At 41.8% G+C, this 21,353-nt stretch overlaps 1 protein-coding gene across 1 annotated transcript in view; it reads right to left on the bottom strand.

Moving 5' to 3' along the window:
• Nucleotides 1-21,353, bottom strand: part of st3gal1l3 (ST3 beta-galactoside alpha-2,3-sialyltransferase 1, like 3) — a 100,116-nt gene that overhangs the window by 51,082 nt on the left and 27,681 nt on the right. Inside the window, exons 3-4 of the mRNA XM_067411648.1 lie at nucleotides 16,263-16,442; nucleotides 53-98 (exon numbers count right to left, since the gene is read on the bottom strand). Coding sequence (XP_067267749.1) covers nucleotides 53-98; nucleotides 16,263-16,442 — 226 coding nt within the window. The remainder of the gene's footprint in view (nucleotides 1-52; nucleotides 99-16,262; nucleotides 16,443-21,353) is intronic.

The following is a 21,353-nucleotide window of genomic DNA, read 5'->3' as shown; positions in this document are numbered from 1 at the left end:
TAATTGGTTGCTAAATAAGTTAAAGCACTGATTGTTGATTGCTGCTACTCACCTTGTCCCTGTTTGCTTTTATAGTGGGTTTTACTGGAACGTAGGTTCTAAAAAAATAAATAATAAAAGAATAATAATAGCATAATAATGTGCTATTATGTACAATTTTGAACAATTGCAATGTTTCTAGGGCAAACTTTATATACTGGATGTAAATTTAAAAAGCTGAATAGTGGTCAACATAAAAAATTAGGAAAAAGCCTGCAGGCTGAAGCAGCAGAATGGGCACTGATGAAATAAAGTGATGTATTTATGAAAAAGGTGTTGAAGCATTCTTTAAGGTAGAAGTAATGAAATAGAGTTACTGGCCACTTTATTAGGTACACCTTGCTAGTATCGGGCTGGACCCCCTTTTGCCTTTAGAACTGCCTTAATTCTTTGTATCATAGATTCATCAAGGTACTGGAATATTCCTGAGAGAATTTTGTCTATATTGACATGATTGCAACACACGGTTGCTTCAGATATGTCGGCTGCACATCCATGATGCGACTCTACTGTTCCACCACATCCCAAAGGTGCTCTATTGGATTGAGACCTGGTGACAGTGGAGGCTATTTGAGTAAAGTGAACTCATTGTCATGTTCCATTTCAGATTAATGGAGCTTTGTGACATGGTGCGTTATTCTGCTGGAAGTAGCCATCAGAAGATGGGTACACTATGGTTATAAAAATGGACACGGTCACCAATATGTCAGGATTCCGGTAATAAAGGACCCAAAAGCAGAGATATGCTCAATAAACTTTATTAATTCAGCTCAAATAACTCACAGTGAGCTCAGGGCCAGACTCAACTAAATAGAGCAGGGAATAATCACAGTTCAGGCAATCGTCAGAAACCAGATAAATAGTCTAGGAAGCATCTAATCCACAGGAAATGCATTGATAAAGATCAGTCCAGACTGACCACAGCAGGAGGAAATACCTGAAGAATAAGTCACTTTAGATGCGTGAACTCGCGACCAGGAAATCCGATGATCAAGGGTTTCAGAGCGTCCGAGGATCCAATGGAACAAATGGCCAGATAACAGAGAGAAACACCAAACGACAAGACCGAAAACTGTTGATAGAAGAAGTGATACTGTCCTTTTGATGATTGCAGATGGAATACGGAGATGCACGTTGGAGACTGGAGACTGGGAACACTCACACACAGTTGGAGAAGCACACGGGGAAGACTGGAGACACTGGAGACGTTGGAAGCAGGTAAGTAGCAGATTGGAGTCCTTGAGGTAAGTACACATGGAGCTTAGGTACAAATGAGACCGGACAGTGACTGTGTGTGAGTGTGGGGTTTTTGAGGTGGTGGTGATAGCAGTGCTGATGATGTGCAGGTGGCGGTGATTAGTATTCCGGTGATTGAGTGCGTGGGTATTGGAAGGAGGTGGAACCTGACGTGTCTGTGACAGTACCCCCCTCCCACGGCCCGCTCCTGAGGGCCGAGGACCCCGACGTCGTGGTGGTTGTCCTCTTGGGCGTGGGGCAGGTCTGTCAGGGTGGCTGGCGTGGAATGCTTGTAGAAGATTGGGATCGAGGATATCGTTTCTAGGCACCCATGAGCGCTCCTCGGGGCCGTAGCCCTCCCAGTCGACGTGGTATTCCAGTAGACCACCACGGCGTCGGGAGTCCAGTATCTTGCGAACCTCATAAGCAGCACCGTTGTCCAGGATGAGTGGAAGGGGGGGCTCGGCGGCTGCCACGTCAGGTTCTGTGGAGGGAGAAACAGAAGGGTGGTGAGGCTTTAATAGAGAGACATGGAAGGTAGGATGAATTTTGTATTGAGGTGGAAGTTGTAAACGATACGTGACGGGGTGACTGGTGATAGTGAATGGGCCAATGAAGCGAGGACTCAGCTTCTTGCAGGGCAGATGCAGCCTGATGTCCTTGGTTGACAGCCAGACCTTTCTTACCCGGTTGGTAGGACGGAGCATTGGAGCGCCGAAGGTCTGCTGTCATCCTGCGTCTGCGCAGGGCTCTCTGCAGTTGATGGTGGGCTGAGTCCCATACCCTCTCCCGGAACCAGTAGTCGACTGCGGGGACATTGAAGGGTTCCCCGTCCCAGGGGAACAGCGGGGGTTGGAAACCGAGTACGCATTGGAAGGGTGTTAGACCAGTGGAAGGTTGAAGGAGAGAGTTCTGGGCGTACTCGGCCCAACCCAGATACTGGTTCCAGGAGTTCTGGTGGCCATGACAGAAGGTACGCAGGAAGCGGCCAATCTCCTGGATCTTACGTTCTGTCTGCCCGTTCGTCTGAGGATGGTAGCCGGATGACAGACTGACGGTCACACCCAGGAGCGACAGAAAGGCCTTCCAGACACGGGAGATGAATTGGGGCCCTCGGTCTGATACGATGTCTTCGGGGATTCCATAATATCGGAAGACGTGGTTAAACATGAGCTCAGCTGTAGTTAAGGCGGTAGGTAGACCTCTCAGGGGGATGAGACGGCAGGCCTTGGAGAATCGGTCTACTATCACGAGCACATAGGTGTGACCATCCGATGCCGGGAGATCCGTGATAAAGTCAACCCCCAGGTGTGACCAAGGTCGCTCAGGAACGGGCAGCGGAGAGAGCTTGCCGGCTGGCATGTGACGAGGGCTCTTGGTGATGGCACACTCCCTGCAGCCCTGCACATACCTTTTGACATCCCTGGCCATGTTGGGCTACCAGAAGCGCTCCTTTAGCAGCGAGAGGGTCTCATTGACCCCCGGGTGACCAGTGCCAAGTGATGAGTGAGCAGAGTGTACCAGTGGAGTGCGACGTGTCCGGGTGACGTACTGAAGGCCCTGGGGACAACCTGGTGGAGTGTAGAAGGAGGCATTGGAGGAGGGTAGAGTTTCTTCGGACCATTGGATGGGATTCACAAAGATGGTTTCTGGAAGAATGGTTTCGGGAGATTCATTCTTTTCCTCAGGAGCATGGAGACGGGATAATGCATCAGCTTTTATGTTCTTGGAGCCGGGGCAATAGGAGATTGTGAAATCGAATCTGGAGAAGAACATGGCCCAACTGGCTTGTTGAGGGTTGAGTCTTTTGGCAGCTTTGAGGTATTCCAAGTTCTTATGGTCTGTGAGTACTTGAAAGGGATGATTGGCGCCCTCCAACCAATGCCTCCATTCCTCCAGCGCTAGCTTGACGGCCAGGAGCTCGCGGTCACCGATGTCGTAGTTGACCTCCGCCGGGTTGAGTTTGCAGGAGAAGAAGGCACATGGGTGGAGTCTACTTGGATTCCCCTGCTGCTGTGATAGTACCGCTCCCACTCCTGTGGTGGAAGCATCCACCTCGATGACAAAGGGCAGGTCAGGGTTTGGGTGGACGAGAAGGGGAGCAGTGGTGAAGGGTTCCTTGAGGGCTTCGAAGGCGTTGGTGGCATCTTCGGACCAGGACAGAGACTTGGGCTGATGACGGAGGAGGTTGGTTAGTGGGTGGACGATGGAACTGTAGTTTTTGATGAAACGACGGTAGAAATTGGCGAAGCTGAGGAAGCGTTGGAGTTCTTTGATGGTTTTGGGAGCAGGCCAGGACTTGATGGCTTCTACCTTCCCCTTGTCCATCCGGATGCCACTGTGATCAATGAAGTATCCCAGGAAGTGGACTGAGGGCTGGTGAAAGGAACACTTTTCTGCCTTGAGGAAAAGATGGTACTGCTGTAAGCGTTGGAGAACCTCCGCAACGTGGTGGCGATGTTCGGCCAGGCTCCGGGAGTAAATCAAGATGTCATCAATATACACGAGTACAAACTTGTGGAGGAACTCCCGGAGCACCTCATGAATGAAATCCTGGAATACGGAGGGGGCGTTGACAAGTCAATAGGGCATGACCAGATATTCATAATGGCCGGTGGGCGTGATGAAGACGGTCTTCCACTCGTCCCCCTCGCGTATCCGGATGAGGTTGTATGCGCTGTGGAGGTCCAGCTTAGTGAACACAGTGACACCACGGAGATGTTCCAGGGCCACTGGGACGAGGGGAAGTGGGTACCGGAACTTAACTGTTATCTTGTTAAGGGAACGATAGTCTATGCAGGGCCGCAAGCCTCCGTCCTTTTTTGCCACAAAGAAGAAACTTGAGGCAGCAGGGGAAGTAGACGGGCGTATATATCCTTGGTTAAGGGCCTCTTCGATGTATTCTTCCATGGCCTTCTCCTCCGGCACTGGCAGGGGGTAGATCCTTCCCCTAGGCACTGGTTCACCCGGTAACAGATCTATGGCACAGTCCCATGGCCGGTGTGGATGAAGACTTTGCGGAAGTGGGTGACGAATGAAAAGTATGATTTCACCACGGAACCTTTTTGAGTCCAGAGCGAGTCGACCCACTGGAGCGACTTGCCTTGCAGTTGGGAGATTATGAACACTATTTTAGCCGTGTCGGTGGGGTAGAGATGCGGTTGCATCTCCAGGACCAACTCACATTGCAGGAGGAAACCGCTGCAATCTTCCGCCGATCCAGAGTAGGGCGCCGGTCGGGCCATGGGACTGGTGTGCATCATCGGTGGTGGAGTGGAAGAAGTGGAGGGGTTGTGGGGTGAGTGCTCGGCGCAAAGCGTCAACGAGCTCTTGAAATGGGTCCTGGGAACTCATGCTGATATCCTGTTGGTAAGGTCCTGTCTTCTGTTACAACAGAGACGGCACGGAGGCAGATGTAAAGGCAAGTACAGTGTTTTATTGATATCAGCAGAGAAATACGGTGAGTATATGGCAATGGTAGAAGCTTGGTATGTTGATAGAAGAAGTGATACTGTCCTTTTGATGATTGCAGATGGAATACGGAGAAGCACGTTGGAGCCTGGAGACTGGGAACGAGGATCCAATGGAACAACTGGCCAGATAACAGAGAGAAACACCAAACGACAAGACCGAAAACTGGTTAACAACAAAAAGTGTACATATGAATCATACGAGAAACAAAACACACTGGCAAAGAAAAGAAGAGAAGAAAATAACAAACAGCTGCGAGATAGGGCAAGCGGCCACACTGATTGCAGAGTGGGATCAGCTGAGAGTGACCGCCACGTGCAGAAAGAAAACAAAAACTAAAGTTATGCAAGAGAAAAGGGACAGTGTTACAACAGAGACGGCACGGAGGCAGATGTAAAAGCAAGTACAGTGCTTTATTGATATCAGCAGAGAAATACGGTGAGTATATGGCAATGGTAGAAGCTTGGTATGTTGATAGAAGAAGTGATACTGTCCTTTTGATGATTGCAGATGGAATACGGAGAAGCACGTTGGAGACTGGAGACTGGGAACACTCACACACAGTTGGAGAAGCACACGGGGAAGACTGGAGACACTGGAGACGTTGGAAGCAGGTAAGTAGCAGATTGGAGTCCTTGAGGTAAGTACACATGGAGCTTAGGTACAAACGAGACCGGACAGTGACTGTGTGTGAGTGTGGGGTTTTTGAGGTGGTGGTGATAGCAGTGCTGAAGATGTGCAGGTAGTGGTGATTAGTATTCCGGTGATTGAGTACGCAGGTACGCAGGCTATGGTATTTAAATGATGTTCAATCGGTACTAAGAGTCCCAAAGTGTTCCAAGAAAATATTCCCCCACCATTACACCACCACCAACAGCCTGAACCGTTTATACATGGTAGGGTGGAACCATTCTTCCATGTTGTTTATGCAAAATTCTGACCCTACCATCTGAATGTTGAAGCAGAAATCAAGACTCATCAAACCAGGCAATGTTTTTCCAATCTTCTATTGTCCGATTTTGGTGATAGTGAGCCAGTGTGAATTGTAGCCTCAGTTTCTTGTTCTAAGCTGACAAGACTGGCACCTGCTGTGGTTTTCTGCTGCTGTAGCCCATCTGCTTCAAGGTTTGACATGTTGTTTGTTCAGAGATATTCTTCTGCATACCTCGGTTGTAACGAGTGGCTGTTTGAATTTCTGTTGCTTTTCTATCAGCTTGAACCAGTTTATCGTCTTGGTTACATATGTAACCTCAGTTCCCTGAATAGGGAACGAGACGCTGCGTTGGAAACGCTGGAGGAACACCTCTGCATGATTGTGTTGTGAAGCACGTATGTGTATGAAATCTGTCATAGGCGGGTGACGTCACTGACCAGGAAACTATAAAGCCTACCTGAAAACACACACATTCAGCTTCTGAAAAACCTGAAGCAAGTCATTTACGGGCATGCTGGGAGTATGGCGGGGCGATGCAGCGTCTTGTTCCCTATTCAGGGAACTAAGTTTACATACATAACCGAGACGTTCCCTTTCATGGGAACTCGAGCTGCGTCGGAATTGCTTTGGGAACGCTAATACTCACGTCGCCATATGAGCAAGTGACCGTCCATGTGAAATCGCTGAGCACACTAAGACGACAACACCTGCACCCCTGGAGTGGAGCTGAGGTCTAGTTCATAGAATGTGTAACGACTAAGACAAATCAGACACAATTATTTGTTATATTCAACAAATAATGTTTAAAACTCACTCTGGGGTCTGTCGCCATTCCTCATCCCCCAATAAGACAGACCATCTGACAAAGGTTGGGTTTTATTGCACAAAACTATGTGGCCACATGGAACAGCAGAGGCAAAGAGACCCAAAGCCTGTAAAACAGACTCTACTGCATTAATTTATAGACAAACTGTTCTATAAATGAACATGCATCCCAGGACATTATTATAGCAAGCAAGCAAGCAAGCAAATTTTATTTAAATAGCACTTTTCTAAACAAATTAATGCAATTCAAAGTGCTTGACAAGGAATACAAGGATAAGGACAAGGATACAGCAATTAATAAAATTAAAAAGAACAATTAAAAAGTAAAATAGACCCATTAAGATACATAAAAAGAATACAATTTATAAAAATCAAAATATGAAAAATAAAATACAACATTATAAACAAAGCAAACACAAAATATAAAAAAGTTTTATAAGATTTTACAGGAGGGCCAGACTAAAAAGATACGTTTTTAATTTAGATTTAAAGCTATTAATGTTTTCAGCACATCTTATGTTCTCTGGAAGGTTATTCCAGAGGTGAGGAGCATAACAGCTAAAAGCAGCATCACCAAATTTTTTAGTTCTACTATGAGGTACCTTTAGAAGAAAAGAATCAGAAGATCTAAGAGTCCTTCTCGGTTCATATACTGTAATCATATTTGAAAGATAGTCTGGAGCAAATCCGTGCAATGCCTTATAAACTAATAAAAGATTTTTAAAAACAATACGAAAACTAACAGGTAACCAGTGTAATGACTTTAATACTGGTGTAATATGATCTTTCTTTTTGGCTTTCGTCAATATTCGAGCAGCAGTGTTTTGGATTAATTGTAATCGGTTAATTGTGTTCTTTGGTAGACCAGTAAGAAGGGCATTACAATAGTCAAGTGCATGCATTAATTTTTCTGTATTGCTCAGAGAGAGAAATGGTCTTACTTTAGCAATGTTCTTGAGATGATAAAATGCTGTTTTGGTAATATTACGTACATGAGCTTTAAAATTGAAATCAGAATCAAAGACAACTCCTAAGTTTTTTTGCCACTAGGCTTGGGTTTAATCCGAGTACATTTAGTTTAGGGATCAATTTCTCTCTCTGCGCTTTTGATCCAATAAGCAAAACTTCAGTTTTATCTTGGTTGAGTTGTAAGAAGTTTTGTGACATCCAATCATTTATGTCTTTAATGCAATTTGCTAGTGAATCTATTTGCACTGGATTTGCTCAAGTCAAGAAGTACCAGAACTGAAGGCCAATTTCTGTCAAGGTTTATGTTTATATCATTTACTACTTTAATAAGAGCGGTCTCTGTACTATGATATTTTCTAAAACCTGACTGAAACATCTATAGTTTCGAATTGGCATTTAAGAATGTACTCAACTGATTAAAAACTATTTTCTCTAATATTTTAATTAAAAATGTAAGGTTTGAGATGGGTCTATAATTACTAGGAGTTAAAATATCTGAACTCCCTTTTTTGTACACAGGTTTTACTAGGGCAGTTTTAAGGTCAGAAGGGAAAATGCCAAGCTGCAGGGAGTGATTAACTATCTCAAGGATATCGATAGATATAGAATCAAAGATACTTTTAAAAAGAGAGGTAGGAATAGGATCAAAGGAACAAGTAGAGGGTCTCAGTTCTGTTACAACCTTTCTTAGTGTCTCAACATCAACCAAATTAAACTTTCCATTTTGATAGTATTCTCTACACTTGATAATGAAGAGAGCAAAATTGACCTATTATCATGTTTTGAACAGATCCCTGATCTACTGTTTATAATTTTATCTCTGAAGTAGCCAGCAAACTCTTCACGTTTCCAGTTGGGTAACTCGGAGCTATCAATTTTATGATTTATTAATTAATCTATTGTATTAAATAATAATCGGGGGTTATTAATGTTTGCATTTATAAGGTTTGCAAAATAAGCTTGGCGTGTTCTACGAATTTCTTTATTATAAGTCTTAAGATTTTCAATGAGTTTATTTAAGTGAACTTCTAGTTTAGTTTTACACCATCTTCGTTCGGCACTTCTACAGTCTCTTTTAAGTTTCATAGTCTGATTTGTCTTCCAAGGAATTTTCGTTTTTGTTGTTAACTTTTTAGTTTTAAGTGGAGCAACAGTATCAAGAGATGTTCTCATTCTATTATTAAACTCATTAACTAAATCGTCACAGGATGATGGTAAAATGTTCCTTTCATAACTCTTATAATGCATTGTGAGGTTTTCAGCCACTTCAGTGGTAATATAATGTTTCTTAACAATGTGTTCAGTTTCATTTAGTACAAGATTATCAATACTCTTAAAAAAGACACAAAAGTGATCAGATAATGCAAGATCAGTGACAGATGTTATATTGATATTTAATCCATATGTCACAACTAAGTCTAATGTATGACCACGTTTATGGGTGGGTACGTTTACATGCTGTTTAAAAGACATGCATTCTAATAGTTCTAAAAATTATTTAGCTCTAATGTCTGATGAATTGTCAACATGTACAGTATATTAAAATCCCCAGTTAAAACACAGTTGTCATAACTCATATGAATGACAGACAGCATATCAGAGAAATCCTTTATGAAGGGGGAGATGGGTAATTTTGGTGATCTGTATAATGTCACTGCAAGTAAACGAGGTTGAGAGTTTAAAAAAATAGCATTATATTCAAAGGTATTAAATGTACCAAGGTCAATGTCCCATCCCTTGAGATTTTCTCTGTAGATTGCTGCTGTCCCTCCACCTTTTTTCCTTTTCTAGTTGAAAAAGTAGGTATAGTTGGGTGGACATGTCTCAATCAGTGTGGCAGGTGCATCTATGCCCAGCCAGGTCTCAGTAAGAAAAACAGTCTAAGTTAAAATCACTGATAAGATCATTAATACAAAATGATTTGTTTGTTAATGCTCTTACATTAAAGAGAGCCATGTTTATTTCTGTTGATTTCGTTACCATATGTGTTGATGAACTAGACATGGGAATTTTCAGTAAATTATGCATATTTATTCCCACTCTGCTTTTCTTAGCAATATAATGACAAACTGAAACAATAGGTTTTATGAATTCAACAGTAGTACATTCGGAAGGCAGTCATGATAAAATATGTTGTTCAATATGATGCACAAGCATCTGGGCGCCCCTGTGATTTGGGTGCAGGCCATCTCTCTTAAAAAGCGCTGGACGGCCCCAAAACAGATCAAAATTATCTATGAAAATGACCTTGAATTTGTATAGATTTTAACCATGTGTTAAGGAAAAGCAGATGACTGAATTTTTCAATACCCTTGTTATAAGTAGGCAGTGGACCGTTAGCGATGTTTTTCCCTGTGTTAGTGACAGAGATCAGCAGAGATTTAAAATGTTCCTTTAAAGTCTCAGATTCACGGCATGAGGTATCGTTGCTACCAACATGTGCTATGACAGTGTTTGCGTTTGTTTTCCTAGCACACCAGAAAGTTGTGAGTTTATGTCCAGTACCTTAGCTCCGGGAAAACAATGGACTGCTGCTTTAGCTCCATAAGAAGGGAGTGAAAGACCTCGGACGATGGAATCACCGATTACCACGGTGGAGGCAGGCGTTGTTAGCAAAGATGGAAGAGATGTAGAAGGTAGAGCGATGGGAGTTTGATCAGGAGGTGAGTCCTGACCCAGCACGCCGAAACAATTAGCCAACTTCAGTTCCTGAGGTGGCCGAGTTTCACGTGTTGCTTGCTTTCCTGCACCAGTCACCCGTTTCCACTGATATTCCCTTTGGCATGGTGTTGAGCAAGAATCCGTTGAGCGTCTCATAGTCGGAGCTGTAGCGTCTGAAATCAATGGTGGTGAAAGTTCCTTGGCCAGCGTATCCATACACGGTTCTTTTACCGGGAGAGTTGTTGCAAGGAGTGCCGAGTTTTGTACGCCCATGCTAGCGGATCCAATCAGTACAGTAGAATTAAAAGTATCTTGAATTTTTGACGTCTCACTTAAAACGGCGTTTAGTGATTCAGTCATTCGTCAGAGCTTCATGTGCATTTCAATAAGTTTTTCTTGCAATTCTTTGATCTAGTCACATTTTGGAACAAATAAAGTTTTCCACAAAATCCTCTGCTCTAGTGATTAAAAACATCTCACAGAGTTCACATTATTGAGCCCTCTTGTCCTCACTGGGTACTCCCGACTCCTTGGTATCAACTTTAAGTTGCTTTGTTTCTTTCTCTGCCGTGGTTTCCGCCATCTTGGACCCAATAGTGCAGCAATGAATTATAAGTGTCTTGCAAACTGTTGTTTGTATAATATCTGTTTTATGCATATTTTATAAGAACCAATGGTTAACATAAACCAACCTATACCAAATTTGGTGTCTACGAGTTTGTATTTTGAAGGCCTGTGGACCTGGGCCTGCCCTGCACCCCAGCCATCTAGAGGAGAGACAAGGACTCTTTTCCCCACTAAGAGTCAAACTATCCATGCAAGTTTGTCATTGGTTCTTCATTCAATGCAGAAGACATTAATTGCAACTTCAGCACCATCAGACTGAATTCTCAGGACTTCCTTTGGCAACAGTGTATCCAGCCTAATGCAAGTAACGTACAATATACTAAATTGCTGCTAGTTAGTTAAAGTTGTGAACCTCCTTTGTTAACGAAAGAGCTTTGTAATGAATACTGATGATTCTTTCCAGGTTTTTGAATCTTCTCCATAGCTCCTCCTGTTTCCCACTTCCAGACTCACTCTGTCATTCCTTATTTTATCCATGTACGTGTGACTTGTTTGTATGTATACTTGTGTATATGTGTTTGTTAGTTTAGTTATTAGGGCTGCGCAATATATCATTTTAGCATCGAAATCGCGATGTTCTCTTCCAAAATAGTCACATCACAGGATGTGCAATGTCTAGTAAAGGGATTGTTAAAATGCACGTAAAAGATTGCCTTTCCTCGTAAACACAATGAGCATTTAAAACAGTCAAACATAAAAGGACCATGTCAATTTCACACCACATTTACTGCAGCAGCTGATGCTCCTATGATCATAAACCACAACAGCCACATTCACGATATCATTTAAATTGAGATGACTTTCATGTCATAGAATGTTATGTCGATTTCAAATGAGTGCAGAATATCATCCTAATCTGCCATGTCTGTTTTTTTTTTCTCAGACAAATATAAAAATTCTAGAGCAAATTACATACTGTTATTTGTGCAAACTCTGCTCTGAGAAATCTATTCCAGCCTTAATGCGAATGTCTGTGATTGCTGATGTTGTATTCACCTTATTCCAACACCCCATGACGCTTTGCGTGAATTATGGGAGTACACTCTAAATAATGCTGGATTAAATATGGACAAACCCAGGGATTGGGTTGTTTTCACCCAGCCATTTTTTTCAACCAATTTTGGATTTATTTTTTTTAGCCAGCAATATAGCAATGTAGTAAAAGGCATGTTTTTGCTCACCCACAAATAGGGGCAAATTTGTGGGGTATTTTAAGCTGAAACTTGACCAGACCAGAGACTTATATTGCATCTTGTGAAAGGGCATAATATGTGCCCTTTAACCCAACCTGTTGGGTCTGTCCATATTTAACCCAACTTAGGTTGTTTTTAACCCAGCATTTTTTAAGAGTGTAATTTCCGTTAAGCTGTAAACAGTCAGTGATAGACTCTATGAACGCAGTAATGCGTTTTATTTTTTAAACTGGGTACAATGAGATGACATTATTCTACTCACACTTTAAAAGTGTAAAAGCATCAACAAGGTACTTTCAACAGGCCATGAAAAAGTGTGATTCTTTCCACAGCAATAACGGACGGGGTTGAACATATACTATAGTGATATATATATATATGCATTATGTAATACGTTGCCTTAATAAAAATGTTCATGAACTTTAGCATTGCGTGATACTATTTCAAAGTGATTTCCATTTTAATAAATTGTATTTACCTGTGAAACAAACCTGGAAAGAGACGTGAGGCTTTGAGGAGAAAAACAAGAGATTATTCGTGCATTCCAGTGAATTATTAATGGGATATATTGTAAATTATATAGAGAGAACAGACCACAAATGTGCAGCATATGTTGTCCTTTTTCATACTATTACAGCGGTATGCAAAGAGACAACATAAAATAATCGAGAGGATAGAAAGCATCTGCTGAAAAGAGCTCTTGCCATAGATATTCTTGTTATAACATGTCATGTTACAATACCAAGCGTTATGTAATTCTCATGATGTCTGAAAATAAAACAAAAAAGAAAAATTGACAGCTCATTCAGTCAAGCTGACAGATAAGCTTTATTTGTAGGGAAACATTATGATTTGAAACGATAAGTTTCAGTCTTTTTGAATGGAAGTTCCCCAAACTGGAAGTGGAACCCATAATTCAAAATGCAGTAGGCTAATCAGGAATAAGGTCAATAATCCTGACACGTCTCTTCATGTTTTTTGACTTCCCTGAGCTGTTGTTTGTGCACTAATCTTATGCACCAAAAGCATGCTTTCATTTAATTTTAATATGTGTGGTATAAGATAAAAAATAAAATGAAAAAATTAATAAATAAAGCCAAATCACAGAACCTGCAAAGACAATTTTAATGTCAGTCTCAGGTACATGTCTAGATTTTTCTACTCATTTATGCAAGTTTGTCAGACACTTTTATAATCTTGTGAAATTTACTTTTTTACTTTAATACAATAGATTTTATTTTAATAATTTTAATTCTATCAATAAACAATTAATTTTAAAAATAATTTTAATAGTAAAAATAATAATAATTGTAACTCATTGAGTGTGTGAAAAATCCACATTCAAACCAAAATATCTGACTTCCTGTTGGTCGGAGCTAATGACTGTAAATTACAAAGTTGTCCAGCTTAATGAGAACAAGTGTACCGAGTTTGGTGACTAACCCCCCCACTTTTGTCAAAAGATTGCGCTATAGAGGCCCTCCTCCCCACCTGTTTCTACGGTTTTGTCCATGTCTACTGGTTGACATCTCTGACGTTAGTATCAAGTTTCATGCAATTTGAAGCATGCTAAGCGTCTCAAAAGCATCCAAAACGAAAATTAAAGTTTGATGCTTTGCCATGGCAACAGTGTTTGAGATATCACGATTATTTTCACAGGTCTACATCTGCCATGTTTTAACATTATTCTGATTAAGTTTGAAACAAAATGGGTTAAAAAAAAAAAGAGGGTGATCTCAAAGCATTTTGAAAGTGACACACTTCCTGCTGCCAATTGGTGGCGCTATACTTTTGACTCACAATAGTCATATCTATGTATGTGATCAGTATCCGATAACGAACACACAGGTGAAGTTTCATAAAGCTCAATCAATGTATGGTGACGTTATAGCACATTTCCTGTTTCCCTTTTCTCACCATAAATTTGTTGCCTCGCCAAGGCCAAACCGTTCAAGATATCAAAAATCCGCTTGCAATTTTTGCATCCTCAATGTCTTGACTTCATGCTGACCGAGATTGGTGGTGATCGGATTAATCGTCTAGGAGAGTATATCAAATTCCAGAGCATGCATTTTCCATACAACTGATAATAACTGACTTCCTGTTGAGCCGGCGTATAACTTAGAGTATGAAAGTTGTTAGGCCCGATGAGGTTTATATGTGTACCGAGTTTCATACAAATTCGAGCAAGTGTGTTTGATATATGGACCAAGTTTTTAGACACCGTTCAAGGGGGCGCTGTTGAGCCCCCCTGCCACACCCAGGTACCAGCTTCTGCCCAGCCCCGATGGCCGACGATTCTGATGTGTGTGCAAAGTTTCAAGAGTTTTTGAGCATGTTAAGGGCCCCAAAAATGCCCGAATAGTCAGGAAAAAAATATTTTCCTATTAGTTATGTGTTTGTGATTTAGTTAATAAATCTTGTGCACAATACATATTTGGTTCTGACTCTAGTGTCCGCAATAGATTGTCTCTTAAATAATCAGATTTTATTAACCAGCTCTATGTGTAACGAAGGGTACGAAGCCATGGGATCCATTTGCAGCTTTATTGCAGACAAACGTGGTATAACAGGCAAGGGTAAATCACCGACAACAACAGTATCATAGACAAGGCAGAGACGTAACGAGGGGACAGGCACAGGGTCGGGGCTGGCAGCAGACAGAACTAGCGGTATCCAGATAAACAGGCAGGGAGTCAGATGGGCAGGCAGTGAGACGTTGTGACAGAATAAAAAATCCAGGGTCATACACGAGAAAACTATAAACAAGACTAAACAAGACTTTGCGGTGGGTGTGTGTGTGCGAGAGTGTTTTATAGTCCGCCGGAAGAAGATCAGATCCGCGCATGATCAGCGCCAGGCAGTGGGTTATGGGAAATGAAGTCCGGATGAATTTAGTACTCCGGTGACCGAGCCCTCAGGTGGTGATCGGAGGGAGCCACAGAGGCCGCATTCGTGACACTAAGCACTGTAAATGCTAAGAAAGAGTTATTTTTCTGTGGCCTAAAAAATAACATTCTCTTAGAAGTAATTAGTAATCAACACTAAGTGTTCACAGGATGATTTCTTGATTGTAATTTCAATGCAAGCTACATCAAGTTAATCTGATTAACTGATTCAAATATTCATAATTAATCATAATAATCATAATGAGTTATGAATAATGATTAATATTTCCCCTTTGATCTGATTCGCTACAGTATGCTTCGCCCCCAAAAGCGAATCTCAGAAACATCCAGTGTTGTGGGAGGATGGACACGTGAAAGTATGCATCCTTGCATAGGCAGGGAATGGCTGGCTTGACTGCGACAAAACTCTCCTCAGAGAATGTGAGCCGCCCTCGGTTTCAGCTGCTCCTGCCCAGCAGCCGCAGAGACCTGGGGTCGGCAGGGCAGAAACTGCTGGAGTACTGCCTCTTGTTTCTTTGATACTTGAAAAGTTTTGGTGACCGATGTTATAGCGTCACCAAAGAGACCAGAGGGGTTAAGCGGAGCATCCAGCATAAACGTCTTTTCACTGTCTTTTATTTCAGTGAGGTTCAACCATAAATGCCTCTCCGTGGCCACCAGGGCTGCCATAGACCGGCTGATGGATTTGGCCATCTCCTTGGTGGCACAGAGAACTAAATTAGCTGAATGATGCAGTTCCTGTATCGTATCTGCCCCCACCTCTTCATTTTCAGCCCGGTCTTTTTGCAGGTCGGCTTGGTATGCTTGCAAGGTGGACATAGTACCCGCCATAGTACCCGTACAGCCTGACCCGCCACTGAGTAGAAACTGTTGCGTGTGCTTCCGCACCCCGAATTGAGACACTGGACCTGACAGGTGAAGGCAGAGAAAGGGCAGAGCCCGTCTCTAACCCCTCTGTCAGGTCCATTTAATTTCATACGTGCTTCACGATGCAATCCTGCAGAGGCATTCCCACCGCATTTCCAATGCAGCTCGGGTTCCCATGAAAGGGAACCATTGTCTTCTGACCTCTGGCATCGACAAGGCATTTTCGCCCACAGTGTGTGAAAATCCCAGTAGATCAGCAGTTTCTGAAATACTCAGACCAGCCCTTCTGGCACCAACAACCATGCCACGTTCAGAGTCACTTAAATCACCATTTTCCCCATTCTGATGCTCAATTTGAACTTCAGCAGATCCTCTTGACCATGACTATGCCTAAATGCTGCCATGTAATTGGTTGATTAGATATTTGCATTAATGATCAGTGTACCTAATAAAGTGGCCGGTGAGTTTGTTTCACACAACTGAAATCACAATGGCATTGTCATGCATGTTCATTTGTTAAACTGGTCTTACCGATCAATGTGTTTGGTAGTAAAGACACTAATGAGCCACTGCAGATCTAGAGTCTTGAAAGGAATCAGCACCAGATGGGTGGAGTTATCCACGTCCACAGCGCTCTCGGGGTAGATGATACGGTGAGTGGTCTTAAACCCCACATCCCGCTCAAAACCCTTTGTTGGGCCCTTATTAATCCTGAAAAAAAAACAAAAAAAAAAACAAATACAAATATAGTTTAGGGAGATGTTTTATGATCTGGTCCCACTTTATATTAGGTGGCCTTAACTTTTCACATGGCAAATAACAAAAGATCCAGTAGCGAATGCAAAAGCAGTTTATTAATTCCACAGCAGACATATAAGGCCGGAGAGTTAGATGTAGAAGTGAAACACGTAGAACAGGCTTTGGTGGCAAGGAGACTGCAATGGGCTGGAACACGCTGTCCACACGAGAAGGTAATCCACAGATAGGCAAGATAATCCACACTCGAGCAGGAATCAAACACACAGGAACTGGAGACAAGACAATATTGCTGGGAACAACGGAGAGCAGATGTGAACACCTGAATTATCTGACAATGAACACAGCAAACGCAAGACTACATATAGGGACAGATAACGAGCCGCACCTGCGACTGATCAGCACAGTAGTCGCTACAGAAACCCCAAAAGACAAACTGACACTGACAGTACAACAATAACAGACTCACAGAGAGAGAGAGAGCAAGAATGAGTCAGTGAACCCATGAACCGTGACATAACTACTATGTACTTACATCAAAAAATAAGTACAATGTACTCATTGTGTTCATATTGTATTGCAAAACCCTTTTGCTGCTATTGAGGTGGGATACAGGTAAGGTTAGGGACAGGATTGGTGGTATGGGTAGGTTTAAGGGTGGGTCAAGGTGTAAGGGATGAGTCAACAGTGCAATTATAAATGTAATTACAGAAATTAATTACAGATGTAATTACATGCAGGCATTTTTAAAATATAATTACAATGTAAAAACATGTACACAATAAGTGCATTGTATCAAATTATTAATTTAAATGTAAGTACATAGGAGTTAAGGCCACCTAATATAAAGTGGGACTGTATATCTTTAACATTCAGATTAACCTCATATAGCTGAATTAATATTACAATCAATCAATCAATCAATCAATCAATCTCTTCGGCCAGCGGACACAGAAATGATGTTTTCTGTTGCCACAGAAATATAACACTTTCTTAGCATGTAGCTGTGATCATAATCATTAAATTGACATTGGTTTATAAGCAGATCAGAAACAACTCACAAGAATGCACAAACTTTTTATTTAACTAAATCATGAACATATAACTACTCTAACAGACACATACACACAAATCATGCATACATAGGAAATGAGAAAGTGGGTGAATGAACAACAAAGAAATAGAGCTATGAAAAGACTATGGAGAGACTATGTGTCACAGATCCCCGGTCTCCCTGGACTTCAACTCCCATGATTCTCCTGTTCTCCACACCTGCACCCACTTCTTTCGTCATCTGTCCATTATCACTCATCACCTGCACCTGGACTTGATTATCTTCACTGCCTTTATATTGCACTCACTCCCTTCACTCATTGTCCGTTCTCTGTTGTGTTAAGCGTTAGTTTGGTGTTCTCTGCCTGTGTTTATTAACCCTCTGGAGTCTGAGGCTGATTTGGGGCCAAATCATTACACTGTAGGTGTCATTACACTGTATTCACCACAAACTAGGTGACCATAATGTGTCAAGTCCTCCTCTTGTTCAACTTCCAAAGGACACAAGGACAACTCAAATTTCCACTCAATCACTTTTAATTTTCTTTTTGGCTTTGTCAGTTGATGTAGTAAATTAGGTTGTAAACCTTTAAAGACAGAGAAATAAATGTTACCATTTTAACTAAACATTTTAAATAAACAGTTTCATATGTTTTAGTAAAGTTTTAAACTTGTATAAAATACAAAACAATAGTACATTTACATTTTTCTTTTCCAAACTCAAAATGAAATTTAGCACAAACTCATTTAAACACAAAATCAATTAAGTCAATGCTGCAAAGTGTTTAACCAATCTACAGAGCAGTTAAACATATAACATATTAAGCAGCATTTTAAACATCATGAAATTAAATAAAACATTTCACCAACCATTGGCGTCTTTGGACTGAATTTTTGAGTGAACTTGGAGTGTCTTCTCTCTGAAGTTCCTTTGTTTAAATGAATGAGAACCTCCATGTTTTTACAGGTGCTCTCAATCAGTGTCAGCCAGTTTGCTGCTGCTGATGGTGCACTCTGGGAAGTGTAGTTTTTTGAAACCCATTCCTGAGATTTAGCTCAACAATATGTGAGCAACATGTATGTACATGTTTCTATTTTTGAAGGAATGACGTTTATGCGTGGTTATTGAAAAAACAAAAAACTTAAGTCACTGATATAAGGCCAAAAAACAAATATTAAATATGTGTTCACAAGACTTCTGTGTCAAGGATCTGTGAGGGAGGACTCAAACGCAGGATGAGTTTTACAGGTTTATTGACAAGACTTGGAATATAGTGGGTGAGGAGGCGAACACAGTCCATACAATAGGAAGGGGGTGAGGCACAAAGACAAGCACGCTGAGGGAACGGCCACGGTGAACAGCCCAGGTAGTAAGCAGGCCGGTGAGCATTGGCAGGTGAGCAATATGAGGCCCGAAGATATAGTGGGAGCCAGACAGGATCAAACAGCATAAGTAGTTAGAACCATCAGACACGATCAGGCACTGAACCGGTATAGCTGCTTGGGGGGGAGCAAGAGCAGCCACAGGGATCCTCAGTCTGTAGGACAGGACAGGGGGAGACCAGAGACACTACCAGGACTAGACAAGACAGGTGGTTAGATGATCTGGAACAAGGACGACAACAATGACAAAATGGATACGAGAATCTCCCTCACAAAACACTATGAGCTTAGGAGAACAAAAGACTAGAGTACAGGCACAAAGCTTAACGAACTGGCAAAGACATGAGGGAAAGAGTGCACAATATAAAGGAGGCAAAGAACACGAGGAACAGGTGACAACACTTAGACTATTGAGGACTCAACAAGAAAGGGAGCAGGGAACAGGTGAGAACACTAATAACAAACAAGGACTGAACAATGACTAGACCAGAGGGCGTGGTGACAACAAACAAGGAGGTGGGAACAGAGGAGCACATGGCAAACACAAACACAGACAAAGCCATGTGCTCAGACACAACATAAACAAGGACACATTAAACAAAGACAAAACAGACAAGGCTGTCAGGGCAGAACCCTGACATTCTGGGTATTGGAGGTTGTAGACTAGATTTATTGCTTCAAAGTTATGTAAAAATAATCCTGCCTACTCTTTCATATAAAACAATATAGAGATTTCAATTTTGTAAGACACTTTTTGTCAAGACACACAGTATGCATGGAGGTGTGAATCTTCATGAATAATGCTGTGATTCACACCTGAGAAGACAAAGACCTGCATAATGAGCCCTTTCAGTCAGGTAGGCTATGTGATAAAACCCTCTGATAACAGGATCATATCAGCCGTATAAACGTGAAAAAAAATAAATAAATATTTTTGCCACAACATCCACTCTTGATTTTTGTGATCTCATGCATGCACGTATTATTGCACATCATGTGAAGAAAATGTTGTATAGGCCTATTATAGTTTAAATTACATTACCAGTCAAAAGATTGGACGCATTACTATTATAATGTTTTTAAAAGAAGTCTCATGCTCATCATGCTGTATATCAAAAATACAGAAAAAACAGCAATGCTGTCAAATATTATGACTTAAAATAATGGTTTTCTATTTTAATATACTTTAAAATATAATGTATTTCTGTGATGCGAAGCGTCTGAACATTCATGTTACCTCTAAGGCATTTCATACAGGCTTTTAGCTTAAAAGCATGCATATTTGGAGAAATATTGATGGATTCTTCATTACTAGGATGAAATTCACTGCAGAAAATCAAGCTTGACTAGGTAAAATTTTCAGCCTAAAACAAGAGACAAGAACTGAGCTCTCTCTTAAAGCCATATTGGACAAGCATAAGGATCTTTTCAAAGATGGTTATGGAAAGATTAGAGAATTCCAGGCTAGCATCTGAGTTCAGCGTGATAGTAAACCAATATTCCATAAGCCGCAACCTGTACCATATGCTCTGAGGGAAGCTGTGGAGAAAGAGTTGCAGTGACTGCAAAGCAATGGAATCATCACTCGGGTGGAACAAAGTGATTGGGCAGCACCTCTGTCAGAGTGTGCAATGATTACAAAGTGACTGTTAATCGTTGTATACTCCCTGAAGAATATCCACTGCCAAACACTGAGGATCTATATGCCACCCTAGCAGGATGTAAAGTGTTTAGCAAACTTGATCTGTCATTCGCATACCAACAGTTCCCTCTAGATTTTGAGTCAGAGCACTATCTGATAATCAACACCCACAATGGTCTTTTTCCGGTATCACCGCCTGGCCTACGGTATTTCGACAGCTCCGGTTGTTTTTTCAGCACACAATGGACCAGATACTGCAAGGCATAGACAATGTGGTCTGTTTTATGGATGACATCTTGGTGTCAGCATCTACTGAAGAAGCACATCTAGCAGTACTGGATCAGGTGATGGCCAGGCTAGAGAAGCACTGACTGAGGATGGAACTCGCAAAGTGTGCTTTCCTTCAAGACTCGGTAGAATACTTGGGGTACAGGATAGATGAGCAGGGTTTGCACCCTACAGAAGAGAGAGTGGAAGCAATCATAAATGCCCCAACTCCAAGGAATGTCTCAGAGCTAAGGTCATTCTTAGGATTGCTAAATTATTATGGAAAGTTTGTGGCCAACCTTTCAACATTATTGCACCGTCTGCACCAGCTTTTGCAAGCAGACACAAAATGGAATTGGTCACCAAATTGTGAAGAGGCATTCAAAGCCAGCAAACAACAGCTACTGAACAGTGCCTTGCGTGTTATGATCCAGAAAAACCTTTCCGACTTGCCTGTAACACCTCTCCATATGGCGTGGATGCGGTCATTTCACATATCCTACCGTCAGGAGAAGAGCAAC

This window comes from Chanodichthys erythropterus, chromosome 15, assembly GCF_024489055.1.
Source record: "Chanodichthys erythropterus isolate Z2021 chromosome 15, ASM2448905v1, whole genome shotgun sequence".
In the NCBI taxonomy this organism is placed as follows: Eukaryota; Metazoa; Chordata; class Actinopteri; order Cypriniformes; family Xenocyprididae; genus Chanodichthys; species Chanodichthys erythropterus.
The sequence above is the reverse complement of the archived record's forward strand: the minus strand, read 5'-3'. Positions and strand labels throughout refer to the sequence as shown.